This window comes from Vulpes lagopus, chromosome X (genome assembly GCF_018345385.1).
Source record: "Vulpes lagopus strain Blue_001 chromosome X, ASM1834538v1, whole genome shotgun sequence".
Taxonomy (NCBI): Eukaryota; Metazoa; Chordata; class Mammalia; order Carnivora; family Canidae; genus Vulpes; species Vulpes lagopus.
In genome coordinates this window covers 20,058,934-20,072,683 of record NC_054848.1, presented here as the reverse complement: position 1 = coordinate 20,072,683, position 13,750 = coordinate 20,058,934, and the positions used below count along the sequence as shown (strand labels likewise).

At 39.5% G+C, this 13,750-nt stretch overlaps 1 protein-coding gene across 4 annotated transcripts in view; it reads right to left on the bottom strand.

Moving 5' to 3' along the window:
* Positions 1-13,750, bottom strand: part of PDK3 (pyruvate dehydrogenase kinase 3) — a 156,799-nt gene that overhangs the window by 11,699 nt on the left and 131,350 nt on the right. For 3 of the 4 annotated variants that reach the window (XM_041740572.1, XM_041740573.1, XM_041740569.1), the window contains 5 exons: positions 10,445-10,521; positions 9,023-9,124; positions 8,525-8,635; positions 4,843-4,956; positions 3,414-3,553 (listed from right to left, as the gene is read on the bottom strand). In XM_041740572.1, the coding sequence (XP_041596506.1) occupies positions 3,414-3,553; positions 4,843-4,956; positions 8,525-8,635; positions 9,023-9,124; positions 10,445-10,521 (544 nt within the window). The remainder of the gene's footprint in view (positions 1-3,413; positions 3,554-4,842; positions 4,957-8,524; positions 8,636-9,022; positions 9,125-10,444; positions 10,522-13,750) is intronic. The other variant, XM_041740570.1, reaches the window with a different exon arrangement.

Genomic DNA, 13,750 nt, shown 5'->3' with positions numbered 1-13,750 from the left:
GTCTAATAATATATTAGAAATCAAGACTCGTAATTAATTAGGTATACAACCTGCTAAACTATTTAGAGTCTTAAAATCACATTTAAAATAAGATTCAATTAAAGCGATCTTTTACAGTCCAAACAGACCATATTATTTCTAAAGACTGCTTCTGTACTACCCAAATAACTTCCTCAATCTGAGCAATAGCTTGAATTGGTCACATTGATGCCCAACATGTTACCTGACTGACATACAGACTGAAAATGAAATCAAAGGAAATTGATCCAAATGTTTCAAGATGATTTAGCTTAATCTTGGCCAGGGATGGTATGCATATGTATGTATACACACCCATGTGTACGCTTGCACTCACGTGCACAAACCAAACTCCTCTAAATTTCATCTTTGAGATGAATGACTAGTTCAGCAATACTATAGAGAGGTCCATCATGACGCTTCCGTAGAGAAAAGAAATCAATATAGATAAGTTTTATATTATTTACCAGAAAAGACCAATGCTACTATAATGGTCAAAATCACAAAGCTATATCCACTGTATTTGCGTACAAATACTTTTCTGTTGCATTACGTTAAGAATCAAGGTTTTCAAGATCAGAAGAAATATACACAATTAAAATGTATTTGGGTGAAACACTGCAATGTTAAAATCAAACTGAAAATATCAATATTAACTTACGACTTAAAAATATATATTGTATAGTTCTGTCCAGAAAAGGGGACTAGAAAAGGTACAACGTACACTCTCAATTTCCAGATTAGGGTCTCTAAAACCTGTCAGAGGCAAGTAGGACTTCTTGAGGAAAATAGTTGATTCTAGGATGGAGGCAAGGAAGATATAAGATGTTTCTTATATTGTGCTCTGGACCATGATATCATCTTGGGCCAGAAAAAGCTTTCAAAGACCCGTGGGGTTTTAGCAAAGGAACACAGAGGACCTGACTTGAAATAGTTACCAATGGCCAATGGTGTGCCAATTTAATCATCAAAATGCTGGCTGATACATGCAGTAACATGGATGAACCTCACAGAGATCCAGACATGAAAAGAGTACATACTACATGTTCCTTTGAAGTTTAAGAAGTGCTAGAGTTAGTTTTAAGGATGGGTGACAGAGTCAGAATAATGGCTCCTTGGGGGATGGTAAAGGGAGAAGAGTCTGATTAGGAAGAGGCCTTTTCAGGTGCTGGAAATATAGATGCAAAAATGTGTCAAGCCATATACTGAGACTTTATATTCGTGTGTGGGTACGTTCTAATTGAAACCTATTGGAGGAAAGTCAAAACTATCCATAATAATGCTCAAAAAAGAGAAAGCCAGAAACTCATCTGTTACCATTTAAGGTGGATTTTACCTCAACCTCTTACCTTGAAAATTGGTCATTAAAGAGAAGATTTAAATTCTTATCCTGCCTTGTCAGGATGAACTGTAATTCAAAAGTCACCTAAATAGGAGTGCCTGGGTGGTTCAGTAGGTTAAGCATCTGACTCTTGATTTCGGCTCAGATTATGATCTCAGGGTCCTGGGATGAAGCCGCACGTCTGGCTCCTCGCTCAGTGCAGAGTCTGCTTGGGATTCTCTCTCTCTCTCCCCTTCCCCCACTTACACTCTCTCTAAAATAAATAACATCTTTACAAAAAAAAAAAGGAACCTAAATGGCTTGCATTGATGAGGAAGAGAGAGAGAGTGCACACATGAGTTGGGGAGGGGCAGAGAGAGAGGGAGAATCCTCGAGCAGACTCCCTGCTGTGCACAGGGCCCACCGTGGGGCTCAATCCCAGGACCCTGAGATCATGACCTGAGCTGAAATCAAGAGTCCGATGCTTAACCGACTGAGCCACCCAGGCACCCCAGATTACTTTCTAGGTGAGAAGGGAAAAACAACTATACCACGGAGGGACCAGTCAACGTTTTAAACATCTCCAATCTTAACATCACTAAAGGTGGATCAGTCAGATATCATGAATCTCACAGTGTGATTCTGAAATAGTGCTCATGAGGTACTCTAGCAAAAAATGTTCCATGGAATCTTCAGATGAACTTGCAGTTTATAGGAAATACGGAGAATGGCGGAAAAGCTAACTGACGTGTCAGAGAAGAAACCAAACCAATCAAGGTGGGATACTTTTGCGGGACAACTGGAATGGTCTCTCAGCAACAACAACAACAAAACTGTTCTAGATTAAAAGCAATTTGGAATCTACTCAAATTTGTCATACAAGTCAGGAACTAATGGATCCGGGTTAGGGCAATTCAGGGAAATTTTCAAGATGGAAATTTACTGACACGGAAAGGTAGAAAAGATTAAATGAAATAAAACCAGGTTGTAAAACAGTGTAAATAAGTAGATCTTATCCGGGGGAAAGTACATGTGTATACAAATAGCAGAGCATCTGGAAGAACGTACACTAAGTGGTAAGAGCAGTAATGTCTAGGTTGTGGGAATATAGTGGCTTCTGTTTCCTTTTTTTGCTCACTTACATTTTCTAATTCTTTATAATGCACATATACTGCCATTCTGTTAATAAAAGGTTATTTTAAATAAACAGAGCCGTTACTGTTGCTAATAGAGCTGGAGCCTAATAGTTGTGAAAAGAAAAAATAATTGGAAACCGAAGATTGTTGCTCTTATTACCATAAAGCAGTGAAACCTGTTATTTTGTGATTGTTTCTGTTTCTTCTTTTTTCATTTTTATTATGGTAAACCATACATCAAATCTGCTATCCAGTAAGATGGTTAGAAATGTTGTTTTTCAGTGTACGGTTCAGCAGCATTAAGTATATTCACAGTACTGTGCAACCACTCATCACCATCCATCTCCAGAACTTTTTCATCATCCCAACGGAAACTCTACACCCGTTAAACACTAACTCCTCATTCCCCCTGCCCTTGGCAACCACCATTTCACCTTCTGTCTCTATGAAATTGATTTTGCTAGGCACCTCACCAAGTGGAATCACATAGTACGTGTCCTTTCCCGTTGTATGGATAAACCAGTTTGTTTATCTTGACTGATAATTCTAACTCCTTTATTTTTTTTTTTTTGGATTCAACCCCCCACAGACTTTCTCTAAACATTCTCCTGTCAATCTCTATAGGTGATGACAAATAGCAAAGTTTACTTTTGAAATAAAATCTATGGCAGTATAAACCTTGCTCACTGCTGTTAATAGCTCCACAGGGTAAGGACTCCTAGAACATCAGCACCTCTACTGGCAGGGCTACTCTGGCTACCCAGTCCTTGCTGTCCCTTCTGGCTGGAGCGAAAAAGCAGCTCCCACCTTTCTTTAGAGATCACTTTCCTTTTCCAGTGGGAAAAAAACCACAAAGACCGGGCTAAACGTATCATCTGGCTGGTACATTCTAGGGAAAAATCAGACATTTTACAGCAAAAGGCAAAGTGGAAAGTTACTGTTTCGCCTTGTATTTTGAAGCATCCCTAGGTTCTCTGCTGGGATTGCTCCAGTCATCAGCTTCCGGTGTGGTCTTGTAATGACGCCAGGCGGACTTATTGAAAACTGGAAGTCTCTCAAATGATTCACTTGAAAGTGCCTAGGAAAAAAACAAAAATATACACCGAAGTTCCATGGTGTCATTTTTCTCACATGAAATACTAACCCAAATTTGACTATTTAAAACGTTAGAAATCTTAATACATATTTTTGGAATTATATTAAAATTATATTTTCACAGTTTACTTAGACTGGCCAAGATGAAATTAAAGCTCTTTTAAAGGAATAAAAACATTCACTCAAAAACAAAAACAAAAACAAAAACATTCACTCATTAAAAACCAGTACTAAAGCACATAGAGTAACCAGAAGAAAAAGCATTTAATTCAGTTAATACTGCTTTGAGATACTCCATCATCTTGACTATATGGTCTTAGGCCAAGCACTACTGGCCAATTGCTCTGCCAGAGGGCTCATACAGAAATAAAGCCCATAAAGTGATGTCAAATATCACATCATTTAGATGCATGGGCATCTAAGATAAACACTTCAAATAACTGGCTAATAGGATACCATATCCCATACAACATGTAACATACTATGCAGCTGTTAAAAAGAATGACCAGATCTATATGAATGGCTATAGCAATATCTCCAAGATATACAGGAAAGCTTTTAAAAAAAGGAAAAATGCTGAAATCATTGTGTAGGGAAAAAATATTTTCCCCCGTATATTTATCAACGTACAACCAACTCCAGGAGGCTCCATGAGAAACTGGTACCACAGTAGCCTCTGGGCAAGAGAACCGGGTGTCACAGAGACAGTGGTGGGAAAGGCTTAGTTTTCCCTTTTGCAGCTTCTCAATTTTGTACTACGTGCCTGTATGATCTACTCAAAAATACTCCAAATACTCCAGAGTTTAGAAATAAATAAAAAGTCTGATGCCACCAAGGAATGAGAAAACCTGCATTATGGAAGCTTTGTTATTAGATCAGCCTTTTTATATCACCGTATTATGATTATTGCATTCTTGGAACTCTGGGAAAGCCAGCGAATTTTAAAGTAAAAGGCTAAAACATTTTAGTTTATGAAAAAGAAAAGCTGTCTCCTTTTAGATTAGTCCTTTCAATGGTTATGGTTATGTAATTTAAAAGACATCACAAGAAAGAATCATGGCTTTAAAAATCAGTATTTTGGTTCTTGCATCTCCGTGTTTCACAATTTGCTATATCTGAGCATAAAATCAAGGGCAGGACATACCCTGGTTTTCCCATAAAACTGAAGTAAATCTGAACTGAAGAGATGATGCAGTGCTATTCTCCATTAATTATTAGAACTTAAAGCTTTAAAAAGTAAAGATGCCTTCATATAACTAATAAGTACAGTACCTTCAAATAAATGACTGCGTCAGTACCGACTCCTTCCATGGAATAGAGTTTTAGATCTCCTTGGAAATATCTAGCATACAGACGAGAAATTGGCAAGCCATATCCAAATCCAGCCTATAGAGAAAAGAAAATTAATACAGTGAGACAGGCACAAATGCTAACATGTTTGGTATGAGGACTACTCAAGAGTAAAAGAAATTCTTTTAAAAGCTTATTTAGGAGGGGGGGGTGAATGGGTGACGGGCACTGAGGGGGGCACTTGATGGAATGAGCACTGGGTGTTATTCTGTATGTTGGTAAATTGAACATCAATAAAAAATAAATTTATTATAAAAAAATAAATAAATAAAAGCTTATTTATTTTAGAGAGTGTGAGGGAGAGCATGAGTAAGAGAAGGGGAGAATCCTTGAGCAGACTCCCCGCTGAATGGGGAGCCCAATGCAGAGCTTAATCCTAGAACCCTAAGATCATCACCCAGGCCGAAATCAAGAGCCAGACGCTCAACCAACTGAGCCACCCAGGCACCCCAATTAAAATAACTTCTTAATTCAAGTCTAAAGGAAATAAACTATTGATCCAACCTTTACAATGATGTATATGCTCATTTATGGCAAACAATCTATTTTCGCCCTGCAAAAACACTTCTCTTATGTTTGGAAAACATTAGAAATACTCCCAAGTTTTGACTAATGCTTTTTGAGCATTTCAAAACAAATTGTTAGCATTTTTAAAAAGATTTCACTTATTTATTTGACAGAGAGAGTGTAATTACGTACAGGGAGAGGGAGAGAGAGAAAGGGAGAAGCAGGCTTCCTGTGAGCAGGGAACCCGATGACGTGGGGCTTGATCCCTAGACCCTGGGATCATGATCTGAGCCAAAGGCAGGCTCTTAACCAACTGAGCCACCCAGGTGCCCCCAACTGTTAGCATTTTTTAAAAAAGATTTTATTTATTTATTTATGGGAGAGAGAGAGAGAGGTGCAGAGACACAGGTGAAGGGAGAAGCAGGCTCCATGCTGAGAGCCTGACGTGGGACTTGATCCCAGGTTTCCAGGATCAAACCCCGGGCTGAAGGCAGCGCTAAACCGCTGAGCCACCCAGGCTGACCCTACTGTTAGCACTTTTTTTTTTTTTTTTACTGTTAGCATTTTTAAAGTAAATCCCAAATCAAGTGGAATTTGAACTGGTAACAATACTAAATCACATCACTGAAGTTCCATTATCAGATTTTCTTGCCGTCTGAAGTGAAAATTAAATTGAGTAGCATAAGAGTTCAAATCTACCAGTACTGAGGCTAATACATGTACTGAGAAGGAAATCTCCTGAGAGTCTACCTCCTAAGGTTCTGGGAATGCTAACATATTTTGATATATGGTAGATCACATATGTTTAGAGACAAAAAACAATTTTACAGTACCTTCCTATATCTTTGTTATAGAACGCTGAATGTAATAGGTTGTTGAAAAAAAGAAAAGGTCTCAGATAGTGACAGCAACAATAAGAACTGAGACTAATTTCAATAACTCTGGAGTGGAGGGGCAGATTCAGTAGTGTAAGCTTTGGCCCCTCTGATGAAATCCACTGAAAAAAGTGAATGAGGGAAGCAGTCGGGTGATGCACTCGTAGAGCAGTACTTGCACGGGCTTTAGGCTCAAAGAGACCTAAGTAGAAATCCACTCTGAGCAGTTTACTCGACCTCTCTGAGACTGTTTTGTCATCTGAAGATAGAAGAAAAAGCTCCCCTCAGAGCGCTATGAGGATTAAATAATGTAAGTGTCAAGTCTTGACACAGCGTCTAAGACCTAGTAAAAGTAAGTAAGTGGAAGCTATTAGGGCTACTACAGAGCAGCAATTTTCCCAGGTTACATGGATTTCTATCATTTTCAAACATCTTTCCTAGATACCTTTCTTAAGGCAGGTCCTAACTCAAAGAGTTGGGTATGACGGAGCGCCCTGTCACTGTGGCAGATTATGGCTGGTAGTGAGGGCAAGATAGCCATAATGCTGAATGGCGTCACCACAGCAAAGAAACCAGAATACTACAGGGAGAGGCCAAGGAAATCTGCCTCCTACATTCCCGCAAGGCCTAGAGCCCGCCCTCAGGCCTACTGTAAGGGAACAGCCCAGAACTCCTGAGCTCAACAGTTGTGGGTGTGAGGAGACAGGTAAGCCCTGAGAACACAGAAGAGGGGTCTCTAACTTGGATTTGGTGGGGTTCACCCAAGTGTGTCAAAGGATGTCAAAGGATCCAACAGGAGTTGAGTAGGAGGACATTTCCAAAAAAGGAATACATGTGTCAAGGCAGAGAGCTAGAACATAGGAAGGTGTCTGCTGAGAAAACTATTTTCTAGGAGTATATATCCATGTGCTCACTTTAAAGCTGAAGACAGTCTATAACCGGGACGGATGCCAGAGGAAGCCTTTCTTCAGAAGGAGAGGCCATATTATACACGGGAAAGAATGCTGACGTGGCCAGTGCCAGCTGTGCCATAATGAGTGCGATGACCTTGGGCAAGGCGCTAGCCTGATTTTCTCATCTATGAAATGGGAGGTTGGATACCTAATATTTTAAGGTCTTATGTCAATTCAGTTTCATTTTTAAAAACTATGACAGAACAGCTGTCCTCAGGATGCTATTTTGAGACCTGGAATAGAGAGGATCCATGTTCCTTTTAAACAACTGTGGAAGGCTCCAGATTTGCTTGTAGTGTTTTTTTTTTTCTTTTGACATTTATTTAAGTAGGTACCAGAGCCTGGTGAAGGCAATGCCTTTCAGAATTGATCTTTCATGAATTTTCTCGACTCCTATAAAAATGACTTTCTCTCCGTTTTCAACACGCTGAGTTAACAAACTCCGTCTCGAATAAATGATGCATAGTGTTGGATTTTATTCATACAAATAAAATATAATCTTATGTGCTTATCAGTCAGGTAGGACTTGAAAATGAAACTTAATTTGTACCCTCAACCATTTTTGCAGACTGATAGATATGTTGCTGTGTTTAATGACAAAGGGTTCAATTGTTGTTTGTCAATTAGAAACACTCAGCAGGGGAACAAAGTGTGGCCCTAGCAGGATCTAAATGCTGCCATGGTAACCTGAGGCTTTTCTCACTGCCTAACGGGGCTGAGACAGAAAGGGCGCTGAAAATGCATACGCCACCTATATGTTCCCTGCTTACGTTGTTTACTATAAAAATATTTAATGTGTTCATAATTTAACATTCTAATTATATAAACAGATGTGGTGGGGGAAGTTCAAAGGCCCTGGGTGATTTGGGTCTCCAAAGCACGCAGCGCCCAAGCGCCCAGGACCATGCGGCAGCCGCAGCCGAACGGGCTCTGCAGCTCCTCTGCTCAGCCGCTATTCACCTTCCACTCGCTCCAAGGGTAGCACCAGGCGGGGAATGGTGCTCCCGCAGCAGTCTTAACCGAAAGGAAATGCTTTTTTCTCTATATTAAGAAGTGAGGTACTCAGCTCTGAGTGTTTCTTAGACACAACTGGAAAAGAAATCTAAGTCTAAAGGATTCACAAAGACGTAGCAGTGTGATAAAAAAAATACCCCTCCTCCAAATCATGCAGGAAACATTCAAATTCAGAGGCTGGTGTTAGGAGCCAGGGAGAAAGCCTCCCTCCTCTTGTTAACGGTCCTTCCTTAAGCGGCACTTTAAGATGCTTACCAGAGGGGCAGCTCTTGTAGGCTCCAGGCTAGGTCTAGGAGCAGTTGAATACATGTAGTTAAAAAGGCGGTCTATTTTTCGAAGTGGCACACCACCACCCAGGTCACTTATCTGTAATGTACAAAAGGTTTTTGTTTTTTTTTTTAAAGTCAATCTCTTAGTACAAGGCAAGAAGTTCATTAAAGTACATACCAGGCAACTCTAAAATGTACAAGGGCTTGGAACCCCCAGTGCAATATGGTTCCACCGTGAACAAGCTAAAATAAAACAAAGGAGGCAGGAAATGCAATGGGGTTGACAGGCTTGGGGGCTCAGGTCTTATTCAGCTCCGGGAAAAGTAGGGTTCTAATAAGTTTAAATGAGATAAGAAGCTACAGATCTAACGTGGTACATACAAATAAGACACTCAGTGTCTGTTTTCTTCTCTTAGATTCCTCAATGTCTGGGTATTATTAAAATAACTAATGAAGCACATGTGCAAATAAAGCAGTCAGTTACCTTAATAGACAAGTCTTCTTTACCCAGAGTAACAAGGGTTTTAACAGCTGGGTAGCCCTCTTTTCTATCTTCATATAGTTCGACTGTTGCTCTCATTGAGTTCTGAAATAATAAGGCCCTTTTCTTTAGCATGCTGCTGAGTCACAAACCGCAATTTAAAAAAAAAAGGAACTAGTACAGGATTACTTATTACACAACAATGCTTTTGTGGAGCAAATATTAGTTGGATTTATACACCACTTTTTTTTCCTCTAAAAAACTTAGCTAAATGTGTGTTTGGATCAAGGAAAAATTGCCCGATGCTTTATTTTGATTTCATCTAGTTTTATTCCCATCATCCATCATACTAAGTATTTTTTTTCTTTCTTTTTTCTTTTTGTTTTTGCTTTAGGGTATTTAGGTTATTCAACTCTTAACCAAGAGGAATGTTTTTATCACATGTAACGAGGCTGCAGAAGCTCATTGATGCACTTTAAATCCTATTTATCAGTCTGCATTTACAGAGCACCTTTCCTCTAAAGAAGGCGGAAAACCTGAGAGTATTCATGCTTCCCACAAAAATTAATCATTTGGCTGGAAAAAAAACCATGTAGAAGCAATGTCGGTTAAAAAGAAATTTTGAAAAAGCCACAGCTGTTGAAGAGAAAGTTCACAATTGAATGCCCATCTCAACCTTCAAGTGTTACATCAGTAACATTATAATTTTGGGAAGCAAATCAGCATAACTGATTTCTCAGGTGTTCAATTTAGGGTTTTACACATCGGAAGAAATGAAATTTTAGTTTAAACACCTTGTGCCTATAATACTGCTCTTATAAATGCCATGAGCTGCTGATTAACAAAAGCAACAGCTAAGCTGTAAAGAGTCTAAAGAGGTTTTGTTCTTTTTTTTGGTCGGTGGGGGAGGCTTTTTTTTTTTGGTCCAGCCTTTGTCTATCTTTCCCCTCTGCGTCCATCAGATCTTCTGAACGGACTCAAATATGTAAAAGGGTTATGGTATCTCTCAGTACTAAAACAACTGCTAATGCACTAACATGGTTAATGTTCAGAAACATAAATATGCAAAAACATTTATTTATTTTGATCTGGCTACCATCAATAAAGCCTTTGCCAGGTTTGGAAACTAAAAGCATCTCTAATCTCATAACTGAAGGAAAAACAGTATGGATTTTACATAAAATCTCTAAAGTACAATTAAGCTTCAAAATCAATATGTACTAATATTCACGAAAACCATACTGTACACAGCAATTTTTCATCTCATAGTGTACAAATTATAAAACCCACAGGGTATCAGAAATAGAATTTTTAAAATGGTTATGCAAAAACCTTTTTCTTATGCTAATCTAATGAATCCATTATGCCCTGAATCAAAGTAATTTAAAATGAAGACTTCTTTCCATGTTTTTAAATTCCACTTACCTTGAACAACTCAAATAGCATGTGAAACAGATGTGAGGGCACATAAACTACCTGAATAGGTTTGTCTGGAGCTTTGGCTGAAAACAGACACAAAAACCATCAATGAATAAGGACCGAAACTATAGGAAAGTCAAGATTGTTGCTGGCATTCTATTTTCCAAGTACATAAAAAAGAACTCTACATGAAAGGCTAATTTAGGTGTCCACCTCTAAAGGCAGGGCTGAGCAAAAGCATATGCTTGTAAGTCCAACAGAACTGGGGAGAAATCCAGCTCCTTCACTTACCAGCCCTGTGACCTTGGGCAGGTTACTCAATCTCTCTGAACCTTAGTTGATCAAAACTGGAATATTATCACGCATGTCATAATATCCTGAGCATTATTTAAGTCATCTAGGCATTGCTCAGTTTTTTTCAAATTTGAGGACACCCTCCTCCCGATGAGGGGGAATGTGAAGCCATAGAGGAAAGGGAGCATATTTTCTTGGCACACTAGACTAAGGAGCAATATTAATTTATGTTCAATTTCAACAAGCAAGACATATTATAGAGCAGAATCTAAGGTTCATATAACTTTTCTACTACTAGCTAGCAGATAGGCCTCCCCCTGCTGCCCACAGAGATCCACATTCCTTGCATCAGGGATCTTTGGAGGAAAATATGAGAAACACTGAATCTCATGTCAGGCACTGAGTACAGTGTGGGCTACAGGGTAGATGGTGGAAGATTTGGTCCTTCCTCTTCCTCATGACCCAAAATCACTTAAAAGACTGAAACTATGTGAACGTTCTCAAGTAGAACACAGACACAGTGGCCCATCTTATCACTTCAACCTAACTACTTCCTCTAATAAGTAACTGGGATATAAAGTACAGCAAACATTTGTTAGGTTCTTAGCAGTTGATTAAAAGCTTGCATGCATTATCCAAGTGAACCCTCAGGACACCACAGTGTGGCTCATAGGGAAGGTGGCATTATTATGGGCAAGGGCACGGGCAGTGCCGAGGCTCTGTGACTTGCCTACTGAAACAGAAGAGGCCTGAAACTGGACAACTGAACCAAGAGCTTCTGACTCTGAATCTTGAACTCCTTGATCATGAGTTACTTTTGAAATTATTAAGTAAAATCAATCAATGAATGAAATAAAAAAAAAGAAAAGTGAAAGTCCTACCATTTCCCATCTTATTCTCCAGTCTATACCCAGAGGCAGCCACTTGCTACTATTTCTGCTTTAGTCTTTTGGTTGATAGTATTTCCATTCTGGTCTGTAATCCTAATGAATTCTTTTGTACTTTGCCTATAGGTTCTTTTTTAAAAAGTTGAAAATGGAGGGGCACCTGGGTGGCTCAGTCAGTTAAGCATCTGCCTTTGGCTCAGTTCATGGCCCCAGGGTCCCCATGTGAGGTTCTATGCTCATCGGAAGTCCGCTTGTCCCTCTGTACCTCCCCCCAACTTGTACGCACTCTCTCTCAAATCAATAAATAAAATCTTTTTTTTAAAAAAAAAAGCTGAAAATTGATAGTGCTGGGTACATCACAACTAGGTAAATACAGATCACTGCAGAGCAGCCACGATGGTGTAGAACATTTCCTTTCCTGTGATTCCAATGACATGTCTCACGTGTCACATGAGGAAGAATGTTCTCAGCCTTAAAATGAAACGGATTCTCTTAACCTTCCAACAATTCTTCAAAATCATGCTACTGAATATTTGGACCATGTCCCTCTTACAGTTTTGTTTCCTGAAGCTTCTAACTACACTTCCTCTTGGGTAACTGGACAAGAAAACATGCTTTCCTTACCACATCACTAAGATCTTCCAGTTTCCTATTCTAGCGCATGACATTCATTTCATTCTTTAAGATTTTCCAAATTAGAATTGAATGCCTTCCAAACATGCTGCAGAGCCATCATCTTCAAACTGTTTTTGATTGAAGTTCTAGTACGTTCTTCCCTATTTCTTATATCCATATTACATACACTACCATCAAGTCAGTCAAGTAGCCTACCTCAGAAAGGTACACTTGGGAAATATATTTCTCAATCCTTATACCTCTCACTTGAAGGTTTGGCTTGGTACAACACTCTGTATTCAAAATAATTTTCTCTCAGGATTTAGAATGGGGGTGAGGGGTGGTCTTTTGGACATAGCAGTGCAGCTGCTAAGTTTAATGCTAATGAGGTTTTCATCAAGTGCTGGTTGTCACCTGAGATCTGACACCTTGGTTGTAATATTCGTGTTGAATAATGAGGAACTAGATTAATCATTTGAGGTAGCTGGTATTTGTTTCCCCTGGGGCCCTCAACTAAAGGAGAGGGCTGACTTGGAGCCCTGTGTACCTGCTCGAGACTTCTCAAGTGCCTTCAGGATAGGCAGACAGTGAGCTGGCTTCTGACCAGAGGGTTCCCCAAATTGTCAATGAAGAGGGCTTTACCTTGGACTATCAACAGGTACGTGAACAGCCCCACCTTTCCAAAGTTATTCTTGAACAAAATTCTCTGATTTTAATTTTTGTCCCATGTAAAATGCTTGTGACTGGACTGTAGGCAGAGTATGGCTGGAGCCCAGCGCTCCCCTTCACCCCTTTCTGCTCTGCCTTAGACCAGCTTTCAACTGGCCCCTACCTTTTGGCTTTCCTTTCCAGTGCTTTGCACCTACTGGCTCTCCTCCTAGGGTCACTCCATCTTTGCTGTAGCCTCTCCTTTGTGGCTTCTTCTGCTCAGGCAGGTAATCAGCATACTTCCACCTGTTTACCCTCTGGCAGGAGGCAGGACTAGTGGTCCACCAATGATTGCCTCTGGTTTCAGGGCTGTTTTTCGGCTGTTTTTCTTTGCATTTCTCTATTGTCATTTAAACGGAGCCCCAGAGCCCCGGGAACAAGTTGAACACTCAGGCTATCTTGTACCAAAAGGCACTATTAGCCAAATAAACAGGCTTTTGAATGCAACCTTTTCAGTCCAAATATTTTTCCAAATCAAATCTTTGATAATTTTTTTCTTTTCAGTTGAATCAACATTCTCTAGGAGTCATCTGTAGGCTTGCTCAATTATTTGTACTTTTCTTTGGGAACATTATAGGTTAGGTGTCTCTCCTTCCTTTGAAAACCAAGTCCAGTGCTTTTGTCCATGACTCTTAAGGTAATCCTGGGTCCAAAGGCTTTTATGTTGCGCAACCTTAATAGATGTTTGTTAACTTTCTAAACTAAGACACAAATGCAATATGAATTTTCCACTGAAGGGTACATTTTTAAAAGTACATGGAAAAAAATGGCCCAGGTTTTTCATGCTCAAGACTCAAGAAATAATCAA